Source organism: Anser brachyrhynchus (assembly GCF_964034855.1).
Source record: "Anser brachyrhynchus genome assembly, chromosome: 1".
Classification (NCBI taxonomy): domain Eukaryota; kingdom Metazoa; phylum Chordata; class Aves; order Anseriformes; family Anatidae; genus Anser; species Anser brachyrhynchus.
This window is the reverse complement of record NC_137694.1, coordinates 101,427,485-101,440,302: the sequence shown is the minus strand read 5'-3', so window position 1 is coordinate 101,440,302 and position 12,818 is coordinate 101,427,485. Positions and strand designations below refer to the sequence as shown.

The 12,818-nt window shown below is 34.9% G+C and overlaps 1 protein-coding gene across 15 annotated transcripts in view; it reads left to right on the top strand.

The window, feature by feature from the left end:
• SPAG17 (sperm associated antigen 17) overlaps positions 1 to 12,818 on the top strand; it is a 117,275-nt gene that overhangs the window by 45,349 nt on the left and 59,108 nt on the right. For 13 of the 15 annotated variants that reach the window (XR_013945198.1, XR_013945199.1, XR_013945200.1 and 10 more), the window contains 6 exons: positions 573 to 723; positions 2,342 to 2,572; positions 4,682 to 4,806; positions 5,434 to 5,550; positions 7,016 to 7,170; positions 11,877 to 12,061. Coding sequence is in view for 10 of the 15 variants with exons in the window: in XM_080576922.1 (XP_080433048.1) it covers positions 573 to 723; positions 2,342 to 2,572; positions 4,682 to 4,806; positions 5,434 to 5,550; positions 7,016 to 7,170; positions 11,877 to 12,061 (964 nt within the window). In the remaining 5 variants the exon portion in view is untranslated. The remainder of the gene's footprint in view (positions 1 to 572; positions 724 to 2,341; positions 2,573 to 4,681; positions 4,807 to 5,433; positions 5,551 to 7,015; positions 7,171 to 11,876; positions 12,062 to 12,818) is intronic. The other 2 variants (XM_080576917.1, XM_080576921.1) reach the window with 1 other exon arrangement.

The following is a 12,818-nucleotide window of genomic DNA, read 5'->3' as shown; positions in this document are numbered from 1 at the left end:
TCTATCATATATGATCAGTTCTAAAGTCCGCAGACAGCGAATACTCATGCACTAGAAAGGGTAGAGTGGTGTTTTTACAAAGGAGAACAGCATAGCCTAGATTTTTCCTACTGAGATAGACACACTAATACATCTTTAGTCTGCTTAAGAAGCAATGGGTTACTGCTGCTGACAGAGGACACATCACAAACACAGAGCGTTATATTGATTTCAGTGTTTGCATTAATAACAAGAATGTTTAGTTTTTGGTGTAGATGAGAGATACAGAACTCTGTTGATTTACTCTAGTATTCCAGAATTTTTGAGACTATCTGGCACAGACAAATATCTTCTAACATCTGTTTTTATGTCTTCTGTCAGTTCTTTTCTTCTGCATCTTCCTGCCCAAAATATCTGACACCATGATTCAATAACGCACTGTGAGCACATGCTCAAAATTTAAGTATATATCCGACTGACTTAAGCACAGTTAACATCTTTTCCTATAAAAGGATGTATTTATTCTAACAATTTTTAGAAATCCACTGGTGTTAAAGTTTACTTTAACTCTTGTACTTTGGTTTTTGTTCCAGGTCCAAGACAACTTAAATCCAGAAAAGATTGAACATGAAATGATGGATAAATTGCCTCTTAGGGAACTTATCCATTTCATCCTTCCTTCGACTGTAAACAACCCTAAACGCTTGGCCAGTGTTCATGAGCTCATGCATTATTTCACTAGTGGTGAACTGATTTTCTTTTTTCATTGATATAATTTCCTCTTTTTTCTTCTGGTTGATGATTCTGTTGAATAAATGGAATTTGGTGATGAGTTTTGTCAGCTACCTAAAACCTTTGAAGAATTTCCCATTTTTTGTATTCTTGATCATGCCTTGGCCTACCATTCAAGTTAGGCTAACTTCAGACTTCTGGTTCATGGTTCTTGGGCAAGGCAATATGTGTATTAGATATTGCATAACTAAGAGCTGGCAGCATCTCAGAACTATCTTATTACTTATTCATGTTTAATAAGAGAGAAACAGTTATGTCTGAGAAAGAAAAAAAAAATGTATAAATGGCTATTTTGATCTTAGGACACAATGCATTTTGGGAGACAATGACGTGGTTTATTTACCAACATTGTTGTGGTGGAAGAGCACATGTATCTTAGAAAATTTTTATTGAACAATAACTGGTCTTAAAAATGTATTCTCTGTAACCTGCTGGAATTAATAATGAAATGGCTTCTGCGATAATCTCTATCAAACCAGCAGAATACCTTCACTACTTCAACTATAATCACTTATGCTGTTACCTTTTCTTGTAATGTGCATACCACTGTGACATACACTGTGAAACAATCCCAAAGACTGCATAAATACCCTTAGGTAGTTTTGAAAGTTTATTCTATGACTACTAAGAAATATAAACATTCAAATCCGTTTTGTTACAGTTATGTCATCATACAAGGCACAGTATTTGAAGTTACTTTCCCAGCTATTCATTCCCAAAATCCCATGTGTTGGATTAGTTTACACTAGCTGCATTGTTTCTAGTTGTTGGTATGGTGTTTTTTTTTTTTAGAAGGTGTGTCTTAGCTATTAAGGTATTCTGTATTGCTGTAGCTTGCCAGCTGGTGGATATCAAACTTGATGGTCTTCACTAGACCATACTATATTACCAAACTCTCCCAACTGTTAACTTTGCTCTAGATAGCCAACATTTTCAGGTGTTCAATGTTTAACTACTCCAAAGAGAAAATGTTTCAAACTGAAGATACACTGTGTATGATTTGGGGACAGAACTACCTGTCTTAAAGTTCAGTCCTTCTAATAATTATCAATGTATGGACACCAATGCAAATAACCATAAATAGCATTTGTTATTGCCTTTGCACCTTGCATGCTTCTGTGCAAATTTTGTGTAAAATGTTGTCTGAAGAGGAAAAAAACACTTGGTTCTTTGTTTGAAAAGCTACAGATTTAAAAAAGAAAAAAGATAATAGAAGCTTTTTCATGAGCTAAAGCTGAAAATAACTAGTTGTTAACTGGTTTGGTAAAGTTTACTCAGTACTTTAAAATCAACATAATTTGTATAAAGTTAATGAGCCAGTACGTATTCAGATGTAGGAAGCACTTCATTTAAGATGGATTAATAGTTAGGCATATCATTTTGCAATTTGGAAACATTCAACTTTGAATGCAATGTAAAAAGTAGCTGACATAATTTGATCCAATACCATTAAGGAAATTGTTCTTGGCTTTTGCAGAGTTGCCAAGAACAATATGCTTGCATAGTCTTCTATTTATCTTCTGCTGAGCCACAAGAACGTTTTCAGTTAATGATTGTAATTCTTTTATAGAACTTCTGAGTTGGGCTGAAGTAGAAAGAGCCTTCAGAGTGTTTACTTTTGAAAGCCTGAGGCTGACTGGGCTGAGTGACTCTGGTCTCCTGGAGAGCTCTGGATCTATGGTTGGAGGTGATTCTGAAGTGTCTTATATCCCTTGGGATAATCCAGCCAGGTTTGCAAGACAGCTGAGACAACTCTTCCTTATGGAAACGAAGCTTAATGAGAAATCACCAAGAGGCTCTGGTAAAAACCTCTCTATTTATGTTACTCCTGAAGAATTTGAATCTGCTATTTATTTTACCATATCGTTTGCTGTTACAAGGCAGTGATTTTTCTTCCTTGTACAAATCACCAAATTTTAAGTATTGCATAGTCTGCACATTGACTATCTACATAGGAATACTACATAAAGACAAAAACTAGCTATTTTTGTATGACAACATTAAACAGTTGATTTAAGCAACTCTTTAAAACGGTATGTGTAGAAAAATGTGTACTATAAAACTGTTTAGTTGCTAGTGACATCAAATACATTTTAGAGACATAAACTAACTGAAAACATGCTTAAATACCTTTCTGAATGCAAGTTCTTGTGAGTTATAATGGCAGCTGAATTTCTACTACCTTAGTAGCATCCACAGAGTAAAATCAAAAGTGGTATATAAGGTTAATTCGATGATTACCACTGAACAAGTAAGAGGAGTGGAAAATATATATACCTTACACATGAGGACTCCAGAAGATGATATAAAAAGTTGAGAGGTAAAAAAAAAAAAAGTGCTATTCTTGGTAATTACACATGCATACATATCTTTTACTGCATTTTTATCTTCCAGGTGTCCCTCTTCTTTCACATGCAAGTAAATTCAGCATGGAGTTTTGATATTCAAAATTTTAGGCCCAATTTAGAAGTAAAGAAGAACCATATTTATTTTGTGTCAAAGAAAGTGAGACCAGCAAATAAGGCTAACATATGGTAGAACTGACGGTTCCAAGTTCCAAACCAGTGGAGCTTGCAACTTATTTAAAATGAAGTGTATGTTCAGGTTTATGTTAAAACTTGCTTTTGCAGCAAAGATACAGGAAAGAATGAAGCTGAGAGTTCTGCAAAAGAGAAATTCTACAAAAACTGTATATACAGAATGGATGTGTTATATCTGGCCTAACTTTATCTGTCTAAGAGTAAGCGTCTAGCCAAGGCTAATTATCTAGGTCCTTTTTGTGACCAGGGGAAAGAGAAGGGTTATATAAGCAATTAGCTTAGATGGGATCCTTTCCTTACAATGTTGGAGCGGACAAAATGAATCCCTCTTATCTGCCTCTTTTCTGAAGTTTCAGAACATTTTTTGGTGTTTATTTTACTTTTTTGCTAAACACAACACTAAATATTGTAGTTACAAACACAGCTGTCAACATTTCAACACTTCTGCAGCACAAAAACAGATACCAAGAAGAGAAAACTATTGCTATTGGATTTCTTTAGTCTTCTAAAGGCAGTCAGTAAACAGATGTAATTTTCCAGAGAATCATAGCCTAAAGGTACAGAGAAACAGTCTGGAAGCTGAGCTGTTCATGAACCATTTATGAACAAATACTTTCAGGAGTATTTTCTCTTAAGAATAGAATTTTTCTTGATGTATGAATTTTGATCAAATATTAGTGACTTCTGCCCTAACCCAGGGCATAAAGAATTCTATTAAAATGAAATTATTTCAGAAAGAGACAAAATGAGAATATAGAAGTAAAAATCTCCGTATGATTCTATTCATATCAGGTGCCCATTGTAATACTGGTAGTTTATCAGTCAAACTAGTTCATCAGAATTACTAGTTAGATCCTTGACAGATGTAATCTGTCAGTAGCAAATAGAACTCTATAAATCCAATGATTCTGTAAAGTTTAAAATACACATTTTTTCAAAAATTCTAATATAAAAATAATTTATTTTACCTCTTATTTGTGTAATCTGTGCAAAGGAATAACTGTCATTTCTCAGGTAGTAAGCAGAAAAATGGTTCTTCACGTTTGAGTCTTGAGGACACTTAGAATATTTGTAATCTTTTTGATCATGCAGGGCCATCACAGGACAGATCAAGAGGAAAATTTGAGTGGAACTTAAGACTTCTTTTTTCTTTTTTTTTTTTTCACTGAATAGTTTGGTGCTTGTTGTTGTACATGGATTTCAAAGTGTGGGAGAGGTGTATCATGTATTTAGCTTACTAGTGTCATAAAAGAAAGCTTCAACTTGATGGCAATTTCATTGAGGAGGCTAAAGAAATTGCAGAACTCTGATCTTAGCATTGAGGACTGGAATTTCTGGAGCAATTTTAAAATTCTGCTTTCAATTTTCAGGACAAGCAGAAACAGATGATAAGGATGGAAGAAATTGGTTGGCTGATCCTGTTTTGAACAAAGAATTGCATCTTTTTTATTCTGATCTGGCAAGTGTGATTGAGCGGACTAAACTGTGCTCTATAGTATGAGACAACAGAAAATATTGTTCAATGCTGGGAAATGTTGATGTGGATTCCTTTGCAATGCTGCATGAGAATGTCAATTTTGTGATGTTTGGGAAATAGTGACATATCTTTTAAGCACTATGCAATCACTTTCTTTGAATTCTAAGGTGATGGGGTTTGGTGAAGCTACTACTGGCAACACTGGTTTCATTGAATACGAGGGTTCATATACTTGGATGAGAGTTTGAGAGAAATTGCCAAACTGTCAAACTAATAGACTGTGTAGTTTGGCTTCTTTAAAAACACCTGCCTGCCATACAGCCCTGGATAAATATAGCAATTTTAAGATTACTTCATAGGACCTGTCAAAATATTCATAATTACTTACAGCATTCAAAAACATATAACCTAATAATAAAAATAGATGAATTATGTTTGCCATAAAGAAAAGACAAAAGCAAAAACCTTTGGGAGCAGTTGTGTTTTTATTAAATATTGCCATACGGCTCTACACATGTGCAGCATTATGCAATTAACTGTGATGCAACATGGGATGCTGTCTACTAAGACAACAGGTTACAGTTAACTTGATACAACTGGCACTGAAATGTTGATATTCATTATTTTGTTTTGCTGTATTTTGAGGTGAGTCTGGAAAATAATGGCCTAGAAACAAACTTAGAAGAAATAAAAAAGATTCAGAAGCGTTGTCTGACAGACTGGAGTTTTGCTGAGTATTTTCAACCCCATGTTCTTCTTCAGGTATCTGTGAACTGACAATGTTATAGATACAGTCATGCATCAGAATGCTTCACAAAGAATTAGTAGTGGAATTGGTTCAGTTTTATCCCTGATACATTTTCACCAAAACACGTTGTTCTTCAGCTGCTTTAAATTTCAAACAAGAAACTGAAGTTTGTACTTGTTTTTTATTTTGTGGTTTGGCGGCAATGCAGCTGTTCTTTTTTGTATGAGTCTTTTAACTAAATGCGTGATGGAAAAAAAAATGATCTTACTCTTAGAGGTGATCTTCCATGACAGTTATGGGATTTGTTAGTCCACTGTATGTAGCAGCATACTGTACAAGTACATATTCAGCATATGTTTTATGGGCAAATAGAAAATTTTGTCATAATCATGCTTTACCCTCTCAGGGCTACAAGATTCATTTATAGAAATCTTGCAAGCTAAAGACCAAAATTCTTCTTGTGGTGAGACAGAAAAACAAATATGAAAGATAAGTTCAGGTATAGATGGCATAAGGTGATAGGCATTCTCTTGGGAGAGGTGTAAGCTCTGTGCTGCCTTGAGCTTAACATGCTTCAATTTGTTTTTGATCCTCACACATGCTATACAAGCATTGAGGAAAGGCTGCTATTTCAGCACCACTTTAGCATCACTGCATGTCTGGTCACAGATTTCAGTACATGGGGAATTCCTTCTTATGCAAGGTAAATAGCTAATACTAACTGAACTGTCAATAATTAATGAATCTAGCCAAAAGATACTGATATAAAATAACTGCAACAGAAAACAACAATATTTTGGTAATAATATTTCTTTATTTCCTATACTAAATGTCACATCTAAGCACAATTCTTACAACCAGCTGGTAATGAGATTTTCATATTTAAATCATACTTGTTGTCATAGTATTACTTCAGTTTTACTTCAGTTCAATAGTTCTGTAAAAAAAACTTTCTTCTGTCTATAACTAAAAAATAAGTTACAGCCTGCAGACAATGTGAACACTGAAAAGTGAGGGAATGTCCAGAAGAGAGTGGAATAATATAGGACACAGTAAATCTCAGAGGTGTACAGGTCATAGAGTAGCAAATTGGATACCAAACTAACTTAACAGAAGTTAGTTTTTCTCTACCTGCTACACAATAGTTCTGCTTTTATTCATTATGTATTTAAACACTTGGTTTTAAATCTTAAATAGATATAAACAATGATTTTATTCTTTAGCTGATATTTTTCATTCATGGTCAGTCTCAAAAGTGGAGGATAGTGAGTACCTATTCTCAATATGGATAGTAATGGAGTTCAGTTTCCACATACCCGAACACTTCAGATTGCTAGAATCCAAGTGCTTTGCGTACATCCTGAAGGAAGAGTGAAGTTCCAATGTACCTCAGAAGTACCAGCTAAAAGCTCTGCTGCATACCATCTGCACATACTACTGTATATAGGGAGGACGTACCTTTGTTTCTTTGCTTTTCAGGTTCTGTATACTGCAACCCAAGAGTATAGATGTGTTGATTGCTTTTATCATACCCAAGATAACTCTTTACTAATGGTTCTTCACAATCCTATGAATCAGTATCGTTCATGCCAAGAGACTTGGGATGTTGCATTACACTCTAATGTTGGATTCAGGTAATTAATTTTATTATTCATATCTCATTCACAGTCATTTTCAATTAAAGTCTGTCTGCATGGCCATGCTTGGAACAAAGCTTTGAAATGAAAGGATACCATGATGTAACTATATTTATGAGAAAGCAAGTCATGCAGGTGGAGAGCAGTACTATATCAAAGTATTTTTGATGAGACAAAGCTTTTCAGAGGAGAACCATGCAGTAACTGTGTATGTAACTGCTTATCACATACTATAAAAATATAATACATACACACACAGTTATTTTATGGATATGCACATCAAGAAAATGATGCTGAGGTGGAGGATGTCAAAAAGAAAACTGTCTAAAAATTTAATTATCTTTTTTCAACTATGTTTACATAAATCATGCATTGTCATGGAAAGTTTTTCAAGAAAAGCTAGAGGCCCTTTGTCAATATTAGAATATTTTTTTCTAACAATATCAGATTCTTCTTAATTGTTTGCCACTATCTGCTCACCAGTAAGAAGTATGAAAGTGCTTGGTGTGCTATTATTCGAGCTTTTGCCAGTGGACCTGTGTATTTTGGAATGCATTTTTTCACTGAAGCAGCAGTATACACGATGATGTATATCCAGCTGCTATTCCAACTTATTGATCACAGGTAGAACATGTGTCCACATGTGTCCATGTACCGATGTGTAAAAAGGCTATGATGTCATGGAGAGATACCTGAGCTAGCTTTAACCTCATCACAGTGGTGCACTGTGATTTAATTAGATTTGATTTATCAAATAGAGTTGCAAGCAACTTATCCAATGGACAAATTTTTTTTCACAAATCTGTCAGCAAGCATCACTTTCTGAGTGAGGTGTCCTATTTATCAGAATACTGGAATCTTAAAATAATTTTTGTGCGTACCTATATATTTTAATAGGCTTGAATGCTAAATAGGCAAAATATGTCTTCCTCAAGATGTATTTTGTATTGCGTGTCATATATTTGCTCTCAGTCAAGGATCTCCATGTGTCAGTCTCAGCTTTTTAGTCATTTGCACTTAAATTATTTGCTGTGAAAAGAGGCTGTTGTGATTAGCACTGACTGAGACCAGAGTCAGGAGAGATTTACCAGCAGAAACTGGAAGTTCTTGGAGAAAATGATGGCTGTTTTGTGGTTGTTCCATTAAATCCAGTAAATGTCTGGTCTGTCTGGATAATCTTTTTTTTTTCTCCCATGTATTTAACAGTTGCAATGTACCCCAAAGATAGTGAAAGATCATCTGTTAAAGTAAATGCAGGTCTTGCATTCAGATAGACGCAGACAGTCAGTAGTGTCAAATGAAGTCCATTGTACAAAATAATACTGGTGGATCCCTGACCTGTTCACTTTTCCAATTATTCCCACCCTTCTTTAGATATCTTTCCTATACCCTACGCACTGGTTCAAGTTCCTGAACATAAACACCTGGTGCCAGTTTAGCAGCTGTGTCTGAGATGTCTGCACAGGGTGAGCAGATCTGAGACCATCAGAGACCCATGCTTTTCTGAAATGACACTGGAGACCAGGTCACATCCCCTAGTATATCTAACGTCACTTGGTGTTTACATGAATAACCTCATCCTAATGACCTACTGTTGTATTATCTGTAGAAGCAGATAATGATGACCAAGACCTCCTCAGGAAGCAATTATCCTTGAAAAAATAATTCTTCATCTATGGGGTCCTAAAACAATTTGGTAGCTCATGTTGAAAGGGCATTGAAATAGTCAATTCAAGGCTAGTTGCAAGATGGGAAGAGCTCTTGAATCCTGCAAAACAAAAGTTAAATGATTTTGCATCCAGAGAAGGAATGACGCATGCTCTCTGGCAGATGAATTATAATTCTGTTGAGGCTTGTCTAGCTATATATTTTCTTGTTATTATTCTTCCAGATATACTGAAAACAAGGCTTAGACATTAAATATAGCTTCTGCATGGGGCATGCCAGCTTTGCTCACAGCGTTCTGTTTCAAAGCAGAAAGGCATTCCTAAAGAAACTGGCGTAAGAGCTAACCAGAAGGTTTGGTTTTACTGTTCTTTTGGAGAAATATTCACCATGAGTGCTCTCTATCTGCTACTTAGTATCAATGAGGAGCTATAGGCTCTCATTTCATCCAGTTATGTGTCATCTATACCTGCCTTTTCTCTGCAAAATAATGAGCACGTTTTCTGACCTTATTCAGCCTTTTTCTAAAGATCATTTCAGATTTCCAGACAAAGCATCATAAATATTTGCTAGTGTATGTTTCCAAGCAACATAACACTTCTGTGAAAGAGAGCCTTTAAATACCTGGAGTGCTTCAAGCTGTTGCCTGCATTAGCTTCCAGATCTTGTTGAGTTGCCACACACGGTCATAAACCCTACTTATTAATGTAGTTTCAGTGTTAGTGGTATTTTACCTTTATGCTTATATTGTAAATATATTTTTAATTTATATTTATAATTTAATTATACTAATTATCATATTATACTTATATTCATATATATAATTATATTAATAATTATACATTATACTTAGACTTAAGTATTGGATCCTGATGAGTTTAATAACTATTCATTAATTTACATTTTATTAAAATTACTATTATTCTAAATTTTGGGTTATGTTTAAGAGTCACACTTTCACCACAGAGGGATACTTGACTATCTCTTTGTTATGGTGTGTGTTCACTTGATACTTTTTTATTGTGACATCTTACAGATCAGATTCCCACTTTGCAGGGTTTTTTCATAGCTGCTCTCCAGAATATACTTCTGTTACCTGCATACTTGAGAAATGACTACCAGTTTGTTACAAGTGGGTCCTGTTATGCTAAATTCTCACGCAAGACAGAAGTTTAACTTCTTACGTTGCAGCAACTTGATTTGGAGTTGGTTTTGGTCCTGGATATTCCGGTTAACTTTTCCTTCTTCCCTATGGATATCAAGTCCTGTAGTTCATATAGAACATCCAAAAGTGTAGGAATTGTGCCCTTCAAAGGGTAGGCAGCAGGAGGCTACCTGTGACATCCAATGGATGCTACTTACAAGCAGGGTCCAAAGGCATGGGTGCTTATGCCTACAGTGATACATATGTACAAAACATTTTGATTTTGGATAGAAGTGACCACTTTATCAGGAAGCCAATTGAATTCCAACATTATCACTACTATTCTTTTTCTCAAATTCAATCTTAATGACATTTGTTTACTGTTTCATAGTAAACACATTACACAAGTTACTGGAAAAAATAATCCTTTCTGAGAAGTGATTCTGAGTCAGACATTGGCAGTAGTGACATCAGAATACATAATAATAGAATGTGTATTTTTGACTTTGAATGACTGTTTCATTGCCCTAGAATATTTTCCACACGAATAATCTCATTTTTATTTATAACATATATTCATCTTCAAGTTATTCCAGTACTGGCAACTCTAGGTCCAGACTAGTTTTGCCTTTTGTTTTCAACATCTTTGTTTTTCTACCTCGTTCACTTTTCTTTGGATAAAAGCAGAGTTGTCTTGTCTCTACTGAATACTTGATAAACAGTTCCTCCATGCAGGTACCTCAAAGCAGGCTCCACACACATTGCAGGAGGCAGGAGAGACTAGGGTATCTTTAAGCTGTGCATAAACTTTGTACATCTCCAGCCTGTGTAGGTAGCATACATATTAAATCTCTTGAACATACAGTGTAATGCTACAGTAAGAAATTTGAAACTGTCATGAGGTCAAGAACTGCTTGTGCTGCCTACATGTTCACAAACAAAAACTGCAGATACATACAGAGCATTTGAACACAGTTGAATTGTCTTGAATTTATGAATGAGAAACATTATGAAGGTGTAACAGCTGAATCTCATGCACTCTATACTAGCCCCTTTTACTTCTGCACATATGAAGAATCTTACATTAAAGAATTATGGTAGTCCTCCAAATAAGGGGTAGAGCGGCAACTGCATATATGACTTTCAGACTTCATCCTACCTTGAAAGCAGTTGTCCACAATGAACTATTTTAGTAGTTGTTTCAGATACCACTGGAAGATGAGATAATGCAAGTACAGATGCCAGCTGCAAACTCTGGATCAGTTTATCATTCAGTGCTGACTTCGGCTGTTAATTATCAATATTCTTAATTTATGCCAGGCTACAGTGCATTGATTCACTAATATGGATTTGGGTGACAATTTCTAAATGCCTTTCCAGTCATACTGATAGAGAAGAGCTAGGAATTAAATAGAATAACACCTCCTTAGTTGCTGAACAAACAAATGAAGTGTATGCTAAAAGATGATATAAATCAAGAGCTACCAAGAAAATAAGTCATCCAAGTGACTGTTCAATATTGACTGAATAGTGAAGAGCAAAATTGGTCTCAACATTTCTTAAACTGAATGTCTATATGTTTTCTGACTTTCTGGATTTTCTTTGATGGCAGGCATTCTTTAGAAAACAGGTTTCTAGTATCACTTTGCAGAAAGGAGAACCAAAATCCCGAACGTGAAAGAGATTAAGCATATATCATCTGGGCAAAAATACCACCTTCTTTTAAACAGAAAAAAAGAAAAATGAGAGAAACCCTGTCAAACACAATCCTTCTCTCAACAGTTACTGAATAATATTTGTATAAGAAACTGAGAAGCGAAGTGATTTTGTTTGACCTGAAATCATATGAGTGGAAATTGTGTTACGGTACGTAGATAAATATTGTGTTTTTCAGGAACTATCTTGAGCTGGTAGCCAACTCAGTTGAAGACTGGGTGAAAGAAGAAGAAGTCAAATACCAAGAAGAGAAGCTAGCTAGGGAAATAGAGGCTCTTAAACTGGCAGAAGGCATTGCAGAAGGATCTTCTGAATTTTCTGAATGTGCTGTCAAAAAAACTGGCTTCCCTAAGAAAGCCACAAGTGGGTATCTTTCTGTTTTATTGTAGAAAAATCATTCTTCGTGTTAAGTGTTGAGACTCAAAGCTGTTCAGAGTAGAATCCAATATATTTTTCATAAGTTAACCTTGTCATCTGTATAGACATAAACACGTTTCAAAATGAATTAAATACATATATTTAAATATTCTGCATCATCCTTCATTCTGCAAACTGAGGCTCTTAATGTAAATTTATATTTACAATACCTGTGTTTATTTAATGGAATTACTCTAAGGATTACAAACAAATATGAATCCCTGTTTAGATGACTGACCATATGTAAAGATGATCAGTAGTTGAAGTTGGCATCACTGTTCAGAAAAAAACATTTTTAAAAGGGCAGCATGAAAGTGAGAAGCTGTGAACTAGAAGCTAAAACTGGATTTGACTAGACTGCAGAGCAAGCTTTAGTTACAAGCAACATTTTGGATAGTGAAAATTGTAAGCCATTCATACAATGAATTTTGAGCAGGCAACAGAATCTGAAAACACATTTTCACAAAAGAGAGCTCTTGTCCAAATTCTCTATTTGTGTATTTAAATGGAATTAACAATGATTTGTTAGTCTTTGCTTTATTCACCTGCTTTGAGAATATACTTGAAACCTTCTAGCACTAAAAATTACCATTTCCAAAAATAGGATTGTCATTTCTTAACCTACTTAATGCTTCTGTATATGGTTTGGAAACCAAAAGAACAGTTTTGACTTTTAAATCATAACTTGTACCCATCTAGCTAT